Source organism: Glycine soja, chromosome 6, assembly GCF_004193775.1.
Source record: "Glycine soja cultivar W05 chromosome 6, ASM419377v2, whole genome shotgun sequence".
Lineage (NCBI taxonomy): Eukaryota > Viridiplantae > Streptophyta > Magnoliopsida > Fabales > Fabaceae > Glycine > Glycine soja.
The window spans coordinates 6835448-6857217 of record NC_041007.1 but is presented as its reverse complement, the minus strand read 5'-3'; the positions used below and the strand labels follow the sequence as shown (position 1 = coordinate 6857217).

At 33.1% G+C, this 21770-nt stretch overlaps 3 protein-coding genes across 7 annotated transcripts; 1 reads left to right on the top strand and 2 right to left on the bottom strand.

Annotated features, from left to right (window-relative positions):
• Window positions 1-2223: 2223 nt before the first annotated feature.
• LOC114415173 (tryptophan--tRNA ligase, chloroplastic/mitochondrial-like) lies at window positions 2224-9756 on the bottom strand. Its single transcript, XM_028379752.1, has 15 exons — window positions 9596-9756; window positions 9418-9507; window positions 9243-9330; window positions 9023-9064; window positions 8133-8222; window positions 7911-8033; window positions 6334-6405; window positions 5991-6103; window positions 5840-5861; window positions 5684-5749; window positions 5431-5487; window positions 3445-3491; window positions 3203-3284; window positions 3034-3123; window positions 2224-2795 (listed from the first exon to the last, which is right to left on the bottom strand). Exons 1-15 carry the CDS (start codon window positions 9655-9657, stop codon window positions 2658-2660), a joined length of 1182 nt encoding a protein of 393 aa, XP_028235553.1. The 5' UTR covers window positions 9658-9756; the 3' UTR covers window positions 2224-2657.
• Window positions 9757-11518: 1762 nt separating this feature from the next.
• Window positions 11519-15607, top strand: LOC114414233 (protein cereblon-like). Its single transcript, XM_028378537.1, has 7 exons — window positions 11519-11928; window positions 12025-12102; window positions 13567-13679; window positions 13773-13890; window positions 14097-14302; window positions 14456-14619; window positions 15198-15607. Exons 1-7 carry the CDS (start codon window positions 11703-11705, stop codon window positions 15340-15342), a joined length of 1050 nt encoding a protein of 349 aa, XP_028234338.1. The 5' UTR covers window positions 11519-11702; the 3' UTR covers window positions 15343-15607.
• A 740-nt stretch (window positions 15608-16347) lies between these two features.
• On the bottom strand, window positions 16348-21554 carry LOC114415172 (NADP-dependent malic enzyme-like). Of its 5 annotated transcripts, XM_028379749.1 has the most exons (20): window positions 21389-21552; window positions 20723-20904; window positions 20220-20340; window positions 19849-19923; window positions 19548-19699; window positions 19363-19468; window positions 19215-19280; window positions 19019-19114; window positions 18834-18905; window positions 18668-18751; window positions 18482-18580; window positions 18214-18261; window positions 18082-18135; window positions 17896-17994; window positions 17707-17796; window positions 17536-17613; window positions 17335-17409; window positions 17149-17239; window positions 16757-16885; window positions 16348-16656 (listed from the first exon to the last, which is right to left on the bottom strand). In XM_028379749.1, the coding sequence occupies exons 1-20, from the start codon at window positions 21443-21445 to the stop codon at window positions 16568-16570; spliced, it is 1863 nt and encodes a 620-aa protein (XP_028235550.1). In that variant the 5' UTR covers window positions 21446-21552; the 3' UTR covers window positions 16348-16567. The 5 variants fall into 5 exon arrangements, with proteins under 5 accessions (XP_028235550.1, XP_028235548.1, XP_028235549.1 ...); XM_028379747.1 differs by having other exon boundaries at window positions 17896-18135; window positions 21389-21554; XM_028379748.1 differs by having other exon boundaries at window positions 17896-18135; window positions 20723-20901; window positions 21389-21554.
• Window positions 21555-21770: the final 216 nt, after the last annotated feature.

Genomic DNA, 21770 nt, shown 5'->3' with positions numbered 1-21770 from the left:
ATATAAGTAATACAATATAGTAAATGAATCGCCTATTTTTAGTGACATATTAGCATGAAAATCATGTATCACAACAATTCCATATGATTGTAAAAATCAGTAAAGTAGAATAATATGAAAGTGAGAATTAAGAGCAAAAGGGGGGGATCTAAGTACAGAATATAAAATGAGATATTTTAATTCATCCTTTCATTTGATAAAAATAAAAGTAAAACAAGAATCAATAAAAGAAAGGATGAAGACGGCGCCCACTACATTTTATCTGTCTATTAATTATAGAATATTGATGACAAGTACACTTTCGTTTCTTTCTTGTTATCTCATATATGGAACGTACGACCACATTTTCATTTTTACTTGAGATAGATAAATCAATATATCTTTTGATGAGATTAATGAATATTTATTGTGGGTTTAAAATTAATTTCCACTAAAAGTGAATTAAATCTCTCTATTCTAAATTCTAACACATCACATCATATTATTTTAAAAGTATTTTATTTTTTATTTTCTTAAAAATGATTAAAATGACTTTTTTTTAAGATTTTGTTTTTCTTAAGCATATTTTTACATGATTTTTTATTAAAAAAAATACAAACAATCATGCATTATGTCATTTTCTATAGAAGCATTGTCTATCTGATCAATCTAAAGACTAACAAGAATACATACTATAGAATTTTACTAGTTAAAGTAATCCGTGCGTTTGCACGGTAAAAAAAATACAATTGATAATATAAGCATTAGTTATATAGTTATAATATTATATAATATATTAATTTTCTAAATTTAAAAGCAATTGAATGAGATAAAAAACAATATAATATAAAAAAGCGGATAATTAATATGTACAAATGAAATCTAATGTATACCATAACGGAAATAATAAAGTCATCTTATTTATCATCAACATGTTTCTTTCTGATACTATGACACTCTCTTTATTAAGAATAACGATTTATAAAAATCACTACAATACCAAATTATTTTTATACACAATAATGAGTCATGGTATCATATGTGGCAGATTACTTACTATGCACAGCTGAATGAAGAAAATGTGGGTTAGTAAATAGTAGATATAATTTTTTAGATGATGTAATTAATCTATTATTTTTCTATTAAATACAAAAAAAAAAATGCTGCTTATGGTAGTAATTGTTACTTTGCTAATAAATATTTGAATTTCCTGGTTCATATTGTGTGGCTAAATCGTAAGAAAAAAAAACAAAAATTTCAATGCACATCGTAAAACAGGAAATATCTATCATCGTAAAGGTGGAGAGCATCTTTTGTCAAACGGTGGCTGCTTTTTCCCTAAAGGTGGAGAGCATCTTGCTCTGTTTTCCTAGAATAGATTTAGTGAGATAGGGAAACAAGATGAATAGTTCGGATACAGTAAATATCTATCATCGTAAATCCAAAAGATGTTCTATTAATTTCAGTTTTGATATGAATTATGAGTCTAATTGCACATCAAAATTTATTTCATGTGAGTGTGCATTGCATAACATTTTATTTATACATGAATCACATACTTGCTGATTGCTGATCTTTATAGGCAAGATATACCCATCCCCACATAAGAACTGAAATAGCATAAACATTACATCATTTTTTTTATTTGCATAGGAGAATTTTACTTTAAATAAACCAATTGTGGACCCCTGGCATGGCATGCCTTTTTTCCAGTTCATCCCTACCTAAACAAAGTCAGCACTGTTTCTGATAAGAGACACATCATTTATTCTTTTGGTGCCCATAAAGAAAAGAGAACGAAAGCAAGCATACATTTTGCAATGCCATTGTTGTTCATCTGTATTTCTCTCCAATGGTTTCTGCAGATGCCCTATCGCATTCACATCTATTCATCGAACTAATTCTGTGGTGCATCAAAAACTACTTGCTGTCTAAATTGTAAAAAATAAAATAAAAAAGGAACTCCTTGCTTGTATGCAGAATACACGTGCTATGTATAACTGATTGGAGGAATTAATTCTGCCTTGCAGTAAGTATTCGATGTTGATAAGAATGTCTCTATGGCGTCATTAAACCTTCTATCAAATGTTACACACTCAAAAGGGCATATGATATGGTTAACAAAATAATATATAATTGTTTTATATAAGAACATTAATTTCCTTACTATCATCTGCCCAGAAATAAATTGAAAAACAAGAGGCATTTGCTTGGGGGGAAACAAGCACGCATGAAGTTAGATGATTAGTAAAATGAAGAATTATTAATCTAGTTCCAATTAATGATCTAAAACAATGGGTTGTGTCATCATCATGAGAACATGGTGGGGACAGAATTAAGATGACTAGGTCATGTGTCTCCATCAAATACAATGGCGGAACAATTTATCAATATGCTGAATTCATTATAAAATACAAGTAAATAATGAAAGAGATTGAAACAATAAAATATAAAATGAAGGCAACGACCATACTCGGAGAAAAATGAAGGAGATACAAAGCCCATTGCATCAAGAACTAATGGGACCTTTAGGCTTTGCATCAATAATCTTTCCATTTCCAGTAGTCAAGTATATGTCCATAAGATTACTCCAAAATTTTGAGGCCCATCATGAATCATCCAGAAGTTAGCTTTTAAGTTGACGTCTCGCCAATCTTTAATTTATTTGGCATCAATTATCACTGTCTCTTAAAAAATCCCATTGCTTGGTAAATATTATTAAGTGTAGAATCTGCTATATCTGCTGCATTTCTAGCACCTTGTGCTAAAACTCCATCTAAATAACCTGAATCGGACATGATTTCCTCATAGCGAACCTGCCAAAGTTGGGAAGAAAACGAAGTGATAATGAAAACCCCATGCTCACTTAAGAAAAAAAAAATATCAGGGACCAACCTTTTTAAGGGAAACAAACAAAATTATCTATTCAGAAGCCTAGGATATGAAATGGATTCCAGCAGTAAACAAGGAGGAAAATGTAAATCTATACAGACTAGACAATCATTATTGCTGCGTCATAAAATCTTACAAAAGGTAAAATTTAGTAGGTGAAACCTGAATGGGATGCAAATGATCAATCAAGGCATCTGTTAAAAGAGGTTTGAATGTGCCCCAGTTCATGTTTTGGCATTCCTGCACAACTTCCTGCATATAAAAATGGGTATCAAGTAGAATTATAAGTGCAATATACATACACACACATATAAAATATAGCATTTCTGACCTCTTTCGTCTTTCCTGAAATAAGCTGGTATATGGAAACAAGATTGTTACATTCAGGCCTCTCAGAGTTGTCAAATTCCAAGCTGTAAGAATTGTCATAAAGTGCACAAGTAATTTGAGAACTAGCGAAACACCAAAAAGAAAGATTTATAGAAAACAAGTAAATGATGAACAAATGCAAGCATTTATAGACTAAACCTCTGAGGACTAAGATCATCATATGGTAATATTACAAGTACTAACCCAGGAAATGAATCAGTTTTGCAACGTTTGATCTTGTTTGCTATGAGCTACAAAACAAAATAAGCAAACTCAGCACGAGCAAGCAAAGGAAAACTAACACAAAAGCATTGCAAATTAACCACACGTAGTAGGGCAGACTAGTGGATCACATTTTCAGTCCTCTGGTATATATGGTTATCTTTTCCCAATTTAATTTTTTTAAAACAAAAATGAGAGGAAATTGTAAAATTAGAGTAATAATTGTCAAAGAATTAGGGACTACAGTAGTATTCACATCTAGTGGGATATGGGGAGGGTAGATACAGACTTCTCCCCACAAGTTACAGGATTTGAACCCATGTCCTCTTGGTCACAACGCAACAACTTCACCATCACACCAAGGTTCATCCTCACAAATTAAATACATGTAATCATATAAAATGGAAGTCATGTCCGTAAGTGTAACTTCAAGTAGTCAAGTTTGCTGCGCCTGAGCACAAACAAGCAATTTTAACCTATTGATCTATTTCAATGAGAAATTAAAAAAAATGCAATTTTATTTTATTTTTGTGAATAAGACCCTCAGTGTTTCTAATGTATCTCTCCATGATATATACACTTTGTTCACATTATTTAAAAGATTTGAAACTAAACTTCTCCATTCTTCCTAAATCCCAACCTATGCTAGTGTGCTAAAAATATGTCACTACCTCCATTACTTTTTATCTGTCTTTGACTTTATAGATTAAGAAACACAATAAGTGTCCCCATTTATATTAAAATTAATTTTTATTATGCTTAATCTCTTATATTTGCCATCTCTGTAATTAATTAATTTCTCTATCATTTATTTCTCTAAAACTACCTCCATTATTCTCTCATATATGGTAAATGTGTAAAATATTTAAAAATTAGGTGAAAACAAAGCCATGATTGATAGGATAGTAATTAATGTTATTTTGGAATTTTAAAAGAACAGATAAATAAATAAATAAATAAATCTACTAAAAGGACAGATAAAAAAAAAACAAAGGGAGTATCAAGATCTCCTTATACAGACTAGCAGTTCAAATTTCTTCAAATGATGCACATGCAAGTTATGTTGTTAGACTTTGAAAAATATTGGACAAGAGAATATGATAGACCATCAATCAAGTATGCTACTGTCCTACCCTACAAAACTATTAAACACCATGAAAATGTAATTTAACTTTCATATCTATTGCATCATATAGACATCATACATTTGTTTCATGATTATTTATATTTTCATTTTTTATATAAATTAAAAATTTAAATTATTGACAAGGGAGATATCAAAAGAAAGAGGAATATCCTAAAAAAGATAAAACAAAAAATAGGAAATATAAAAAGAAACAGAAATAAAACCATAAGAAAATCCTATGAAACCAAGAATAAACAGATCTGTATAGTCAGAACCACATCTCCACTGAGCCAAGCACAACCCCACCAATCATCATAGCCAGCATACTGCCTCAGTCCTCAGAGATATACCTTCTGAAACAAATGCTAACTGAAAGTCATCTAAAAATTTGCTTGAAAGATAACTGTTTAGTTTTACCCCCTATTACCTTTGCATCTCAAGTCACTGTACTGGTTAACCTCTAAAGTTTCTTTCAACTTTTTTCCCACAGTTGGAAAATTATCTCATAAAACTCCACTGAAACCAAGATGAGGATTTGCAATGAGAAAATATATATCCATCAACATTCAGCCATCATCATACAGTCCTTCAGAAACAAAGTCTTATACTACCATAAATTCAATACTTTTTTCATAGTTGAATGTTACTGCCTGTAAAACTAAGCTTATGATGAGATATGACATTTACTCATGTACCATGTGCAAATCACATTTGCTGCCTCTAACATCATCCACATGAAATTCCCACAGAGAATCATAGATTGCATGTAAACAGTTCAGAAAACAACCATACACTATGCACTATGCAGTAAGGCCTACAAAAAATGAATTCTTTTTACTTACATCTTTAGGATCAAGAATATTGATTCTGGATTGATCAGAAGGTGCAGACTTTGACATCTACAAAATTGAATCCATAATAAATGTAAAAAGAAAAGAAAAAAATGGTAAAACACCAACATACCAGCTGAATATTCAAGAGTTAATGATTTATAGAGCAAATGAACTGGCAGATAATATTTACCAAAGAATTAGATACAGAAGTATCGTGTTTGTGTCTAATGTATGTACATATAAACAGGAAAAAATAGAAAACCTTGGACAGGCCATCAGTTAGGGACATTATCCGGGCTCCGGCTGGAGGTATAAGGGGCTCTGGAACCTACATCCCAGAAAGTGATGTAAGAAAAAAATACATTTCCATTGCATTATGATTCATTACCTCTTTTTAATGGGATAAAATATAACTTGCCTTAAATATAGTACCACCTCGGCTGTCATAAATGTACAAAATAAAAGAAAAAACGGTCAAGCCCAATGCAAAATCTATAAAAGAAGCTACAAATAATTTCAACCCCATCTTATGGATGGTTTTTACATCCAGTTTACAAACAATTACTCACCCGCCTAATTTCTTCCACTTTCTTCCTCCATATAAATTATTAACCCGTTCAGCCAAGTCACGAGTCAACTCCAAGTGCTGCTTTTGATCTTCACCAACAGGGACAAAATCAGACTGCAGAAGCATGCTGCAATTTATAAGAATCCTTCTTATTCAAGGTAAATTTACTGTAACATCAGAATGCATTTTAAATTATTTTCCAAAAAAATTGAGGTTGAAAAAAACTAATCAAGTAAAGCCACAATCATATTAAGTAACATTAGCTTATTCATTAGGTTTTTTTACTTTCACTACTACATACAAGGACTTATAAAATTTCCACAAGATAGTGGGTAAAAAATCACCTGATATAGAAGTATATCAGAAGCCATCAGAACAGGATAAGTCAAAAGGGCAACCCCAACTTCTTCATCTCCCTACAAATCCAATTCCAAAAGAATCTATTATTTGGATAAGATAAATGAAAACATACAAGCCAGCATGAGGAGCACTGAAGAGAACCATGGGCCTGATTTAGCAAACCTGCACTGGCCAAAGACAAGCTACATGTACAGTGTCGTTAAAACTGCATGTTAAACCATAGATCCGAATGATTTTAAATTTTTCCTAAGGCCCTTGTAATCCAAAATGCAAGCAGAATCCTACTCCGGTGGAATTGTGGTGAAATCATCGAGTTCGAGTGCAGAATCACGAGCTCAGAGCAACTCACACAATTCCACCAGAAAGTGGGTCAGTTTGGATTTCTCAACCCAAAAAGGAAAAAAAATCAGTTTTATTAACCTAATATAATCATGTACAAACCCCATCTCAAAACAGACACAGGTCTCGGCTATCTCTTTTGACTCTCTTTTCTTCCCCAAAGACCCCAATAAAAACCCATTCTTCTATAACTTTTCTTCTCTCAAGTTTCGCCCTTCTTTGGCCTGAGGCTCAGCAGAGCTCATAGCAGAGATAAGCTTTTCTCTCACATCAAGTGCCCCTCACCATCTCTATTTCTGGCTCTGTTTTTATCAGGAAAAAATTAGTGATTTAGTGCTAGACTAAATATCAAGAATTCTATATTCTATAATTGCACACTTGGATTTGTTTTAGTTGTGACTTGTGATATGTTATGAAAAACTTATGTGACTAATTATATACTTATGAGTTGAATTGGATGTTATACTTATGAATTTCCGTTTTAAGTTTAGTTTAATGAAGGATTGAGAGGTTATTTTCATTAGGCTATTTTCTATATATTTGTAATGTGCTTAACTGTAATTTTACATTTTTAGTTTACTACCTTTTACCTCCCAAATCCTGATCTTACGTAAAATCTCAATTTTTTACAACATTGAACTTATGTTATTAAGTTGTTAATTTATAGTAGGCTTTACTGATTATCAGGCCTAAATATCTGAACTGAAGATTCTAGTTTCCATTGTTTAAAGAGCAGTAACCAAAAGGGTAATAGTTTGTATACAGAGACTTGAAGCACAATCAAAGCTCAAAAATGGTGTGATGCGCACTCAAGTTCTTGACATTCTAAACAAATTCTTCTTTCCATTTTTGTTTATTTATTCATGAATAACTGCTGTCATCCCCTACTTGAAAGTTGAGTGAGAAAGAGAATTTCCTTTATTTTCCAATTGTTCCTAAAATTAAATGTGCATCAGTGATCACACAATCACAACCAACTTGCAATTCAAAACATCAAAAGACAAACTCAGTCCAAAGTAAATCTTTTGTTTGAATCATATTCCCAAAGTTTGTTTAACTAAAGAATCAATTAAACTACCTTACTTTGAGAAGACCACTGTCAAGAATTAAATTAAGAAATAATACAATAAAACTTAAGAAATCAAATTAGATCCATAAAACTAGAAAAATAATAAATAATTTATAAAATAGAAATTAGGAATTCATACAGCTATGAACGCACCGCCTTGCGAGATTTCTCTTTAAATTGTATCATTTTGTTCAGCCAACCAATTGGTGTTGTGGAACTTAGCAGCCACATCAATTCTACATGTGCCCGAACATGAGACTGTACAAATACTGAAGCCTGTATGCACAAAACACATGTCATTTATCCACAGTGATCTTGACATTTCCACCACAAATATTATTTCCCAAAAGGTTCGGAGAAAAATTTGCAAAGAACCTTTGAAGGATCCACTCCACATGCTAGGTAAATAGCAGCAGTTGACCTTGTAGCCTTAGATAATTGTTGGGTGTCATATGGTAATGTAATCTGTAAGATAATATCTGAAGGGATGAGAAATGGGGCAGTAACATTCAACATCAAGAAAACAGAAAAGTGGCTTTGACCATTAATCAAGTACAATGGAAAGCATAAAATTAGTCCGCAAATTCCTCCGAGAAAACGAATTTACTTAGCCGGATCATGTTATAAGGCACAACTTTGAAGCATGAACACTTTAAAAAAAGGGAATGGTATCTGACACAAGTCAAACATGAAGTGGTGTTACATATCCTAAAAAGGCACTTCATATTTTACTGGGACAGTGTTATATTGTCTGTGTCCATGTGATTTCCAGTGTCCATGCTTCATAGCCTGTACATCTCTGACCTAGAAAGTCTGGCCACTCCTTATACTATCAACAAGGATAATTTGTGAGGATTCTAGTTGAAATCTCAACTCTAAACAAAAATGTACGGTCAACTTAAATTATCCTAAAATTTTGGATCTTTATCCTCAGTTATAAGTAATCGGGTGAATTTTCTGGGCAGAGCTGTTCAGTCTCATTGATAAGAAGCTTCGAATGCATTGACCTATTTGTGAATTGGTCCCAGAAATAGTAAATGGCACAAGATACTGAAGTCCACACTTGAGCAAATAGTAAACTCACTACAGATCAGAAGCAGCACAAATAAAAGGAAAATCATGAATTTCAAGATCCTTTCTTTTTCACATGATAATATATACAAAAAAATTTAGTCATACGAGCTCAGACCTGTAGCTCAAACAAAAAAATAAAAGCATCCTTGGGCATATCATCAGTCTAGGTAGTAGAAGGAACACAAACATACCGCGTGCAGGTCCACAATGAAGAAAAGTGTATCATACACATTCTGCGAAACGAAAACAATACCATGTCTTAAAAAATCAAGCAAATCCCAATATAAGCAAACTGTATTCATTTCTAAGTCACATCATGCCGCACCCAATGCCAAATAAACTAGTTGTGGAATCCAAAACACCAACACTGGAACTTAATAAAAGAAAGAAGCACAAATGAATAATATAAACCTGAAGGGCAACCCAATTCTTGATGGCGCCAAAATAGTTTCCGAGGTGAATTGAGCCCGTGGGCTGAACCCCCGACACTACTCGTTTCCTGTGGAAAGAAGAAGTTGAATTCAACGACATCAAATGCTACTACTTAATTTACGAGAAAATTAAGAAATGCGATTGTTAGTATTACTTCACGAAGGTTGGAGTGGGAGTCTCTGAAGAAGTAGCAGTGAGAGTAGTACAACACCGGATGCGAGAACGAAGGGTTGAAGCACGCGACCTGCTGGTTCCAACTTGTAAGTAATTAAAATCACGAGACAAGAACTAAGTGTGAAGAAGAACAAAAACAAGGAGAGAGACTACAGTACAGAGAAGGGGCCAAGCGTGGACAACAACACGACGATAGAACCGCGAAATGTGAAACGCTCATCTTCCTCCGCTCAACAACGTCTTTGCTTTTGCGTTCCTTACCTTTTAGCTTTATCTGTCAACTACGCGCTCTGCAGCTTTGGATCTTCATTGTTTATGAACAAAAACAAGATCAACGGCTGTCATTTCAAGGATCAAAATGCTAATCCCAAATTCCTAATCTCTTTTCTACATTTTTTTTTCTTTTTATTAAGTGGATAAACTATTTAATAATCTTGTATCTACATAAACATTTTTTTTCAGCTAAAATAAAATAAAAATATTGTATCTACTTCTTAGTTTGGGATGGTAAAATTTCATCAAATGGTATTTACTACTAGACTTTTCATGTCTACTCCTTCTCGTAAATTTCAATTTTTTCCTAACTTATATTATTTTTTTCACTACTTTTATATTATTAATTTTTTTTATTAATTGTATTTAATTTCTATTTTTTATTATTTAGAAATTTACAAAGATACAGAATGTCTTCCTTTCCCTGATAATAATAATAATAATAATAATATAAGTTTTATTTTAATATGTAACAAATTAACCAAAAAGCATTTGTAATAATATTTTCAGCATTCACTATAATTACAATTTCTTTTAGTTATATTTTAATAAAATAATTTTAAACTTTCATCATTTTAAAATATAAAAAATATTAATCTTATTAAAATACATTAAGAAGTTGGAATTTTAAAAAACTTGTTAAAAATACTAATCTTAACAAACTATTATCATAATTCTATAATTTTCATCAAATTTTAATGAATTATCTAGAGTGTTATCTAATCTAACGTGAAAAAAATATATGTTATACACTAATGTTATAAAATAATTTTATAATTATCTAGAGGTGACAAATAAATTATCAAGTTCAAGTTGAGTTGACTCAATGCCAACAACAAAATATAACAAATTGGACAAGAAAATTTTAATAAAGCTTGAGTAATGTAAAAGTCAAAATTTTATGAGTTAAGTCCATATTATATCATACTTACATGAGACTAAAATTATTCATATTTAATATGATATTATATTTTAAAGACATAAATTTCATTGAAAAGGTTTCAGTTGAGTTAACTAGCCTAATGCATTTTATCATTATTATTGTCATCAAATTATAAAATATTATAAAATATTATGTATTATAATTTTTTTAGGGAATGTAATGTAAATTTATTGAATTTTATAATAATTATCTTTAGATACAAATAATAATAGAATTGTCATATTCAACTTAATACAATGAGTCAAATATTGAAAATAATGTTGTCTAACTTGAATTTGATATAATTTGACAAACTAAATGGTGAAAGTAAACTTTACATAAATGTATATTATGTTTAAAAGAAAAAATAAACTAAATAATGTTTAAATCAATAATTTACAAGCTTGTCCTAGATCAAATTGGACTAATTCTCTTTAGGTCATCTTTTTGAGTATTTTTTTCCAAGTTCTAATTTATATATACTTTTAATTACTTGTTAATGCTTTTTTTTATTATCGTGTTGACAAGAAACTTGAAATTTTATTTAAAATTATCGAATTTAATATCACTCAAATCTTAATGATTATAAATTTGTAATGATTATAAATTTATAATAGGAATGTATAGTAATTAAACTAAAAATAGAACAGTAATAATTAATCTTGTGAGAATAGACTGATGAAACCACCGTTTATGGGTGTGTCAAATGCCCCCAAAAAACGTAGAAGCTGGTTAATCAAGATGGAGGCAGAACGTAATTTATTACTAAGAAATTTATTGATTTTACATTTAAATTGGAATGATTTCTTAGGTCAAACAATATTTGAAGACCAAAAAACGTAGAAGCTGGTTAATATTGCGTCATAATAACGCGCGTCTAATTTTGAGGACTTGCAACCAAACAGAGTGTAAGTTGAAGTGAGGAATAAACTATAACTACCAGTAGTAGTTCCCTTCTGATGCGGTGCAGGGCCAACCTGGGGCACAATCTTCTTCCTCTAAAAACTTCCAACAGCAGACAAAACCCTAGCCTAGCAGTGAAAAATGGATGACGAGGAAGAGAGAGGCTTATGGAGAGGGAGAGATTGCAAATCCAGGTCATTCGCCAGCTCGATCTCGAGGACCTCGAAGTCGAAGAAGTCGATCACTCCGACGAAGACGACACCGACGACGAACCCGACGAGGAGTATGCGCTTTTCCCTTCGCAATACAATTCGGATACTTCTCCTCCTCCTCCCTCATCCGCCGAATTCAATTTCGATACCTATATTGCGCCTTCGCACACCTATCTCGGTGGTACGCATTTTCTATTATAATATTTCTCTGTTATGTTATGTATGTACGCCTTTTCCTGCAACAACGCGTTGCTATTGCTTCGTTGTTTGCTCGTAGATGTCGAAGACACGCGCCACAGGATTGCTTTCTTGGACGGTGGAGCCATATTGAACCTTCCACTCTTTTGTCTCCGAGGTATTTACATGTGTGTTTGGGTGAATGCTTGTAAAATTGATTTTCTGTCATTTTAATTTTGGGGGGCATTTGGTAGCCCGTAAATTTTTACATAACCTGGAATCATGATTCGTAAGAAACTCAATTACTGGGAATCATGATTCTTAAGAATGTGTAAAATACGTTTGCTTGGTCTTAATATATTTCCTAGGAAATAAAAATTCACACGTTTGGTTACATTATAACTTTCCTGGATATATAAGAATTTTTTACAAATATACCATTCATTAAAAAAATGCAAAAATGCATCATAATGATTGAATCATCTCCTCAACAACTTTGATGATTTTTTTTTTTTTTTTGCTTTGTATTCATAGAATCACATTATGGAAGGCAATGATTAACTGCTATAGTCAAAATTGGTATGACAATAAAAAAAAAAAAAAAACACAAGTGACCTATATTACGCAATGCTTAACAAGGAGAAAACACCTGAAAGTGTAGAAATATAAAAATTAAAATATACCATAAACACAGTGCAACAATAGTGGAGACCGAACCTTTTGGATAAACAACAGTCCTTGCAGATTCTAATTAGTAATTGTAAAAAAGAATAATATAGACGTTTTGTGTAATTAAAACTTTTTCTCCACTCAGGAAACTTGGTTTCCCAACCCCCCTTGGGAATGTTTTTGGGGAAAGTGGGCTTAAATTGATTCCTGAGAATCATAGTTTCCTGGGAATCTTTTTTTTATTAACTACATACCAAACGTGAGAATCATAGTTTTCCAATGTAGGATTCCTGAGAAAGTAAAAACTTTTTGGCTACCAAACACCCCCCCAAGGTAAAGTGATTTGTTTTAGTACTAAAACTTAATATATTTTTTTTATTCAGCACAAAAGCTACTTTACTTACCAAACATGCGAACATTGACCTAGAATCATTTTAGCTTGTTAGCTGGTATTTCAATGTGATTTTGGATAATTCTACGATATCCAAAATGTATTATAGCTTCTGCTTTCTTGGGTGATGGTTTGTTTGTGGATGAGACAAACAATGAAGTAATAGTGAACAATTTTGGGAAACTCCTCTTACAGGATGGAAAATGTGTAGACAATTAGGCATTGTATCTTCAGGACCATATTTGCATTCTACCCTCTTTGAGAAACAGGGTTTTCAATTTCAGAATAGGTTTCATTCTAGTCTTTGTGCCATTTTAGAGTTGCTTATGTGCCTGGACTGGATGGGATTTGGGCTTCACTGAGCCTTTTCATCCAGCTGCACTGTCTCAGGGTGTTTTTGACAGTTTCATATTTTCCCTTTATTGTATGAAACTTCTGTGGAATATATTCTTGAGAAATGATTTCCTCCTTGCTTAGAAGGTGGTGAATTGTTGTTTTGTCATATGGCTTGCCTTCTTATCCTTCTTAGATTCATTTTGTAATTTATAACTTATGAGTTTAACTAATCATTGCAATATTCAGGAGTTGTACTCTTTCCTGGGGCTACTCTTCCCCTTAGAGTTATTGAACCTCGTTTGGTGGCTGCTGTTGAGAGAGCTTTAACTCAAGATGATATTCCTTATACCATTGGTGTGGTAGGTTAACTCTTTGTGGTTTATTCATGCTTGGAATTCTGTTTTAATTTTTCTATGAAAATGAATGTGGTGTGGACATGCATTCGCCTTTAGATTCGAATTCACCGGGATATTGCAACTCGTAGGACTAAATCAGCAAGCATTGGGACAACTGCAGGGGTATTTCAGAAATGGTTTTGCAATGTACAATACTTTATTGATCTATGCTTTTGTCCATTTATTTATCATTATTATTATATTTGTAATTGACTGAAATTTAGATAATACAAGTCTTCATTTACTTTTTTTTAATGAAAACTTTATTATTGTATAAACAATTCAAATTTTTAAAAAAAGTGTCTCTGAATTTTGGCTATTTATTGTGAAATAAATACTATTCTTAGAATAATGACTATTGGTTGTGTTGATAATCTGTAGATATGTGGAAGAGAATGGTTGGGATGCCTGACATGGATAGTCTCATTAAGAAGCCTGACGTTTTATCATTTCACATAGCCAGTAAAATACCTGTGTCTGAGTCTACAAGGCAGGAATTTTTGGATATTGATAGCATTGCATATAGGCTGCGTAGGGAAATTGAATTACTAGAGAGCATTGATCTTATCCGGTGTAAAAGCTGTGAGGTAATCATTGTCTAACCAAAGCCCCACAGTTTTGCACTTCTTATTGCTTGTGAATAAATATAGAGGCAATTTGGGATTGTACAATTCTGTTTCAACTTTCATCAAATGCAGAAAATACTGTTTCTTCCTCTTTTTTTACCTTAAAATTTGCAGACTATAATTGCAAAAAGAAGTGATATGTTGATCATGTCAAGTGAGGGTCCTCTTAGTGCATATGTGAATTCAGGTGGTTATGTGCATGAGATAATGACTCTATACAAGGCAAATGGTTTAGCTCTCACTGGATCAGCAGTAGCAGATCACAGTTGGTTTCCCGGGTAAGTGTCAGTCCATTTCCAAATTCTGTGATGCTATGAACAATTGAAGATATCAAGTTATTTATTTTTCTTTAGAGTTTTCATGTAATGGTGATGACCCATGTACATTTACATTTCTTTTCTCACTTAGTTTGCTGCCATCGAAATGTGGTATGGCTGGATTCTATTTTCCATTGTGATGTTGGGCTTGTCCTCTCATTTTTCAGAGACATTCTCCACCTGTTATCTAGGTTTTGGGAGAAGAAAGGAGGTGAAAGTGCTGTTAGTTTATGTTTTAGTTCCTGAGTCAAGTATTGTTTAACGTCTATGCTATACCCCAGCTATAAAAATGGAAGGATGAGCCAGTGCCCCATAATGTGGACCTACATTGCAACTCATGTTTTTTTTTTTTTTTTTTGAGATTTGTGCTGTGAATGCTACATAATGGGCTGGTTTGTTTAAACTTATTTGTTGAAATAAGCGTTTATTTAATAAAATAAGCAAATCTTATCTACATCTTATAAAAGCACTTAGATATTTGGTTGTTTAATGAGAACTGAGATCTGAGAAGCTTATTTGCCAATTGCTACTTTTGGCAGGTATGCATGGACAATCGCAACTTGTGCAACATGTAAAAAACAAATTGGATGGCTTTTTACAGCCAGGAACAAACAACTGAAACCCAGCTCTTTCTGGGGGATTCGGAGCTGTCAACTTGCAGAAGAAATACGCCAAAACCTTTAGTTTGATATGTATGCAGTCATCTATCCAAAGCTTAGTGAAGGCATGTTCTAGTAACACTGCATGGTTATGTATAATGCAACTTTCTTGTAGCAGTGTGCTTGTTGATATACGTATATTAGTAAATATATGTCTGCACCAGCTTGGAAGAAATAAAGTCACACCTGAAGATAATTTTAGATGGGAATTTTTGCAAACTCTTAAAGCTGTGCTGTTTACAGTTAGATGAATATTTCGCTAAAAAGAGCTGCATGCCTGTTTTGTTAGAGTTTTTTTGGTCTGGTCTGCCTACACCGCAAGCTAAAATTGGTTTGGGGGAATCATGTAATGTATGAATTAACTAAACCATTATATATATATATATATATATATATATATATATATATATATATATATATATATATATATATATTGTTTTAGATCTTCAGTAAATGGACTTGACTAACATGAGTGGAGCCAATATTTTTTTGGTCTGCCTAAACTACTGCTGTTCCAAATATTTTTACACGATTAATTAAAATTTACCTTTACATGATTTTTTTAACTGATTATTATCCATGTTTGGTAAAAAGGCAAGTTTTACATTGGATGTTTTAAGTGATTATCATAGAAATTAATAATTTTATTATACATGATCATTTATGATTGTGTGAAACTTTTATCCCATATGTTTTAATTGAATCTGCTTTTTTTGTTTACTTGGATTTTGGAACCAGAAACTTCAAAATTCAAACTCTTGGTTTAGATCAACAGATGCCAAATTTTTATGAATATATTAAATTTACTTGAAATATATTTTAGTTAATTCTCTTTTGCTTAGATCAAAAGAAAACCATTAGAAATTCTCTTTGCATTGTATGTCATATTTTTTCAGAGAGAGAAAGGGACAATGAACCATTAGAAATTCTCTTTTGCTTTTTTTCCGTCACATTTTATTATAAATCTGTTTTCTTCCTACCGCAGTTATGGGATATTCGATGCAAACGGTCTCCAATGACAAGCTCAGGCTACTACAAAAATCATATTTCGTTCAGAATAAATTGGAATTTAAATATAAATAATAATATTCCTCCTTAATACAAATAAAAACCTTGAAAGAATAAGCAACTTTTCAAAGTTCATATTGGCCTTATACAACAAAGCTAACAAGCAATAAAATAAATCTGCTCCTAAGAAGAATCTCATTGTGTATCACTGTAGGGTGTAGACCTCACAATATTCAAAAAACTCAACGGTAGCTTCGGTAGCCTGGGCTGTACATGCAACTTTCTGCATATTTGACAAGATCCTTAGGTCGAGGCAGATGAGAAGCCAGACCTGTCCACCAAACATTGAAGTCAGGATTATGGATGTAAAAAAAAAAACAAAATCACTAAACCAGTGTTGCGTGAGATGAACACATTTTCAAGAAACTCACCAAGATCATATGCCTTAGCCGCGACTTTAGCAGCAATGTGGGCTGATATCTTTCTGATGTTTGAGAATGGAGGGTAAATCAGTCCCTTATCATAGTTTTCCTGTGATACTTGTGCAGCCAAAGCTTCAGCTGTTGCAAAGATGAAAGGGTCAGGCAATCTATCCATATATGTTACCCTTAGAAATCACAAGTATGTGTTGGGGTTTTATCAAATGGACATGCAATTTTTTCATCATATTTTTCTTATACATTTTTTTACACACGCAATTTATTCCTAAGTTTCTCCTTTCTTCACAACTAACAAGCATTAATATCAATTCAAGCAATTCTTTCATGAAGTATATATAATCATGCTCGAATAATCTAATCTCTCTAGTTTTGCGTGTACTCACAGGCTGCCAAGAGCATCTCATCACGCACACGAATTGCACCAGAGATGATCAAACCCAAGCCAAAACCAGGAAATATGTAAGCATTGTTAGCCTGAATTGCATAGTAGGAAAAAAAAAAGGTCAGCCTACACTTTGGGAATGTGAGTCTGTTGAATAAGAAAATGCTTAGAAAGTATTAAATTAAACCTGTCCAGGAACAAAAAGTTTTCCTTCATATTCAACAGGATCAAATGGGCTTCCACTAGCAAAGATTGCTTTACCCTGCAAATAGAAGAGACATAGAGTGGTAGATATTAGATAGGAGTTTTGATTGTTTATCTGCCTTAACATTTACCTCGCAATATGATGTTTCTTGTGCTTAAGCAATATGATATAATGAAAATTTACCTTGCTCCATGTATAAGCTTCTTCAGCTGTGCACTCAGATTGTGAAGTTGGGTTGGAGAGAGCAAGAATAAGTGGTTTCTACATGCCAAGAAATATCACAAATATTAGAGATAGGATCTTCTCAATTCTCATGAGGTAGCAAAAGTATTATTAGAGAAAGCAAGAGAGAACCTCATTCAAGGATGCCATGGTTTCAACCACCTCCTTAGTAAATGTCTTCCCTGCTCCAGATGATCCAATCAAAACGGTTGGCTTGATTGCCTGATGGAGTGAATTGTAAGATATTGTGTACAAAAATCAAGGATAATAAATATTAAATACTTTATGAAACTAAGACAAAATCTGAGACACTTTCTTTACCTTGACAGCATCCAGAAGACTCTTAACAGGTTCATGCTCATGGGCCCAAGGCTTTTTGAACTGCTGAAGTGATTCCAAACGAGAGCTAACAATAAGTCCCTGGAACAGAACAAGTTTGTTATGGAGGTTAGGGAAGAAAAAACTATAGAAGGTAAAGTAGCTATAGAACCAGCCCGGCATTTTTACCTTTGAGTCCACGAGCCAGATCTTCTTGCGGGTCTCTTCCACTGGAGCTTTAGTCTGGTCAAAGAAATAGTAATTAGATACTTCATAAAATGAATGTTATCAATAAAAAAGCATACAAACAACAAGTTATACCTGCTTTGAAATCTCAAGAGCTATCAGCTCAGCTATACCAGTTCCAGCCTTCAACAACCAAAAGATAAAATTAAGAAAATTCCTCCCAAAGAAAAAACAGATAGAATTTCATTTCATATGTATATCATGAATTCTCATAAATCATGTATTACTAAAAGGAAAAATGAATATAAGCCTACAGAGAAGGTATGAAAGCATAACAAAGAATAAGGTAATAGCACATCTAGACTTAATGGCAAATGCAAACCAGTCTCCCTCAGACTCGTACCTCTCCAGCACCCAGGAATAAGAAGGTATGGTCAACTAAGGTTCCACCAACTAATTTCAGGGATGCAAGCAATCCTGCTAATACCACAGATGCTGTACCCTACATTAAACCAAAGAAGGGCAGAATCAGCAACCTGAAATAAAATAAGGAGCTGTGCACAAGCCAAAAAGCTTTCAAGCACGCTACCTGTATATCATCATTAAAAACAAGATGAGATGAGCTGTATTTTTCCAGCAGATCAAATGCATTATGATTGGCGAAATCCTCAAACTGAAAAAGAATCAAGAAAATTAGGAAAACAATAAATTCAAGCAAACCAAAGCCACAGCAGACATTGAATCTGATATTTAACCTGTATGAGAACTTTCTCCCCATAGTTCTGCTTAACTGCGTGCATGAACTCCTCTAGAAGCTCTGCATATTCCTGAACCACAACAAACAATTATCATGTTAACAGAATAGAAACATAACACTCAAATTATTTTCAAAAACAAATGTGCATTCATTTGTATGTCTGAGTGCCAAGGATGATCAGACCTGCCCAGTTGCCCGCTTTTGTTTAAGCCCAATGTAGAACTCATCATTCAGCAACTTCTCATTGTTTGTGCCAACATCAATGGTTATTGGCAAGCACTGGAATCATAGAAGATCCAGATAGTAATTAATTATTTGATAAACTATGAGGGAGGGAAGGGAAAAAGGAATAGAGAAAACAGGATTTAGTAGTTCTTACAGATGACGGGCGGACACCTCCTAAAGCTGTATAAAGAGAAAGTTTCCCAACAGGAATTCCCATTCCCTAACAAAATTTTAGAAACATTATGTTACTATAATTGTCTTTGTGTGTAATGCAGATTGAAGAGACTAACACTATATTTTACCTGGCAACCAAGATCTCCAAGTCCTAATATGCGCTCACCATCAGTCACAACAATAACTTGAATACTCTTTTCTGGCCAGTTTTTCAGTACTTCAAGGATCTTGCCTCTGAAGAATTCAAACTCTTAGTATTTTCTCAAATGCTAAGTGAAAAAACAAAAAGAGCAGTGTTATGAAAAAGGCTTACTTCTCCTTCAAACTTATATATAGACCCTGAGGACGCCTAAAAATGCTTCCGTATTTCTGGCATGCTTCTCCAACCGTTGGAGTGTAAACAACAGGAAGCAGTTCCTCAACATTATTGATCAGAAGCTTGTAAAACAGCCTTTCATTTCTCTCCTGTCAATAGAGAAATGTCACAGACAGTGAGAAACTCCATAGCAGTAGTTCTTGGTTATATGTAGTAGCAAAATTCATTTTTTCAAAAGAGATTGCTACATGGTATATGCACTTTACAAGGGAAAATTGTGAGTGAGAAAGTACAGTACCTGAAGATCCATCATTGCCATGTACCTATGCAGAGGAACCTCATACTGGCGAAGATTGTGCATCAACCTCTTTTCCTGAACACCAAAATAACAAGGGAATTTAGCCAAAAATCCCCTGAATACACTGCATCTAACATACCAGTTATAAAAAGGATAAAACTTAAATGAAATTTAAAATGTTTTGGCTATGTTCTCTAATCCAAGAGTTCCACCTTGATAACATATGCTGACATTTAATACAAATTTTTATTGTGTAGATTATCAAGATGAAAATCTCATTCTAATTAGAGAAAAACACTATAAACACTTTAGAATTTGAGTTTATGTTTTGTCCTTATGTAATTAAGCAATTGAGCGGGACAATATGTAACCTGAAGTTCTTGATTGAAGATAGCTGGAGGCAAAAGGCCACGCAAGTAATGAGCATCTCTCTCTCCCTCGGTAAAGGCCAGCCCTTTGTTGTAGCGTGGATCTCTCAGTAAACTGCATCCACTGTAACACAAAAATGCTTGATTACCACACAAACTCTAAGCAAGTAATTCAAACATATCATTCCAACACACAAACCACTCCTTATGCAGATCGCATCATAACAAGTCAATAGAATAGCCTCATAAAGCATTACATCATCAAATAACTCCACTATCTGGTGATCTACTAAACCACATAAAATCCAAGAATGCCATGAAATAAAAGATTTTTTTTTCTCCAAAAAATAAATTGGAAATGATCAGAAAACAAGTCTAGCATGGCCAAAACTTAAAACTCCCACATGAACAAAATCATAAAGACAAATGAAAACACAGATCCAAACATGGAAATGAATACAAAAGGACAAGTTTTTTGTGGTCTTTTTTTGGACATCTAGTGATACCTGGCCACAGAGAAAGTCCATGGAGTGATAAGCTGGTCCTCAGTGGCACAATCCTCTCCATACAAGTCCCTCACACCACCACCACCATGACCATTGCTATAATCCTCACCACCGTTCCTCATCTCCTTCAACGAAGCGCTCGACATGATGACTGCCAACAACTTTTGTCCTAGTCCTCCCTGCTAATGCAACTCATAAATTAATTAACAATGAGAATTAATTAAAGACATGTATGTTCATGGAATCATGAGGCTACATTAATATATGCAATGAATGCAAGCAATGATTTTCACCTCTTTTTACTTTGTAACTACGCAGGCACAAACAAGCAGCGGAAAACAGAATGCGAGTTTGGTATGTGTCCTAAACAACTTTGTTATCTACCTATATATATAAGTTTTCAAGAGTTAAAGACAATTATTTTTAATTTTTTTTCTCCTCTGGTTTGGTTACATATGTGATGAAAATGGAGTTAGAATTCAACGTGGCTAGGGAACACGGTGGACGTGTAGCACGCGCAATAATCAAATATAGGAAATATATTTCTAGTCCTTCGCTGTCTCGTTGTACTAAACAACATTTGAATATTTCATTTCACACCGTGCCATATTAAAAAGTACTATAAGAAATTAAGAATATGAATAATAATAATGGGAATTAAATTACTTTTGTAGGTAGTTGCAGAGTATTAATGTTGTGCCTGCGCCTGTTGAGCCACATCATGTTGACTTGGCGGAAGATGTAAGGGAAGAGGTTTTGAAAAGAAGCTTTGCAGATTCTCCGCGTTTTGTTGAGGAGTCAATATTGCCCTGCTAACTGCTCAGGACCAAAACCAAATACTATAAGGAAGAGAGAGAGAGGGAAAGGTTCATTCATGTAATTATTCAATATTCAATACAACATGCCTTTCCCATTCTAGTCCACACATCCCATCTAGCTTTCTCTCAAAATAGAATATTTTTTTTTATATATAAAAAAGTTAATGGTTAGTTTTATTAATAGAAGGGATCAAATTTGTAATATTATTTTTTATTTTTTTCTTTCTTAA

Coding starts and splice junctions, on each gene's coding strand:
- LOC114415172 (XM_028379747.1), bottom strand. CDS start 21,445: ATGATGTGGCTCAACAGGCGCAGGCACAACATTAATACTCTGCAACTA. Junction 18,752..18,833: donor GGGAGAAAGTTCTCATACAG/GTTAAATATCAG, acceptor ATTCTTTTTCAG/TTTGAGGATTTCGCCAATCA. Junction 18,136..18,213: donor CTCTTGAGATTTCAAAGCAG/GTATAACTTGTT, acceptor TTCTTTGACCAG/ACTAAAGCTCCAGTGGAAGA.
- LOC114415173 (XM_028379752.1), bottom strand. CDS start 9,657: ATGAGCGTTTCACATTTCGCGGTTCTATCGTCGTGTTGTTGTCCACGC. Junction 8,034..8,132: donor GTGGAGTGGATCCTTCAAAG/GTTCTTTGCAAA, acceptor TTGTGCATACAG/GCTTCAGTATTTGTACAGTC. Junction 3,492..5,430: donor ATATTCTTGATCCTAAAGAT/GTAAGTAAAAAG, acceptor TTTGTTTTGTAG/CTCATAGCAAACAAGATCAA.
- LOC114414233 (XM_028378537.1), top strand. CDS start 11,703: ATGGAGAGGGAGAGATTGCAAATCCAGGTCATTCGCCAGCTCGATCTC. Junction 11,929..12,024: donor TTCGCACACCTATCTCGGTG/GTACGCATTTTC, acceptor GTTTGCTCGTAG/ATGTCGAAGACACGCGCCAC. Junction 12,103..13,566: donor TCCACTCTTTTGTCTCCGAG/GTATTTACATGT, acceptor TGCAATATTCAG/GAGTTGTACTCTTTCCTGGG.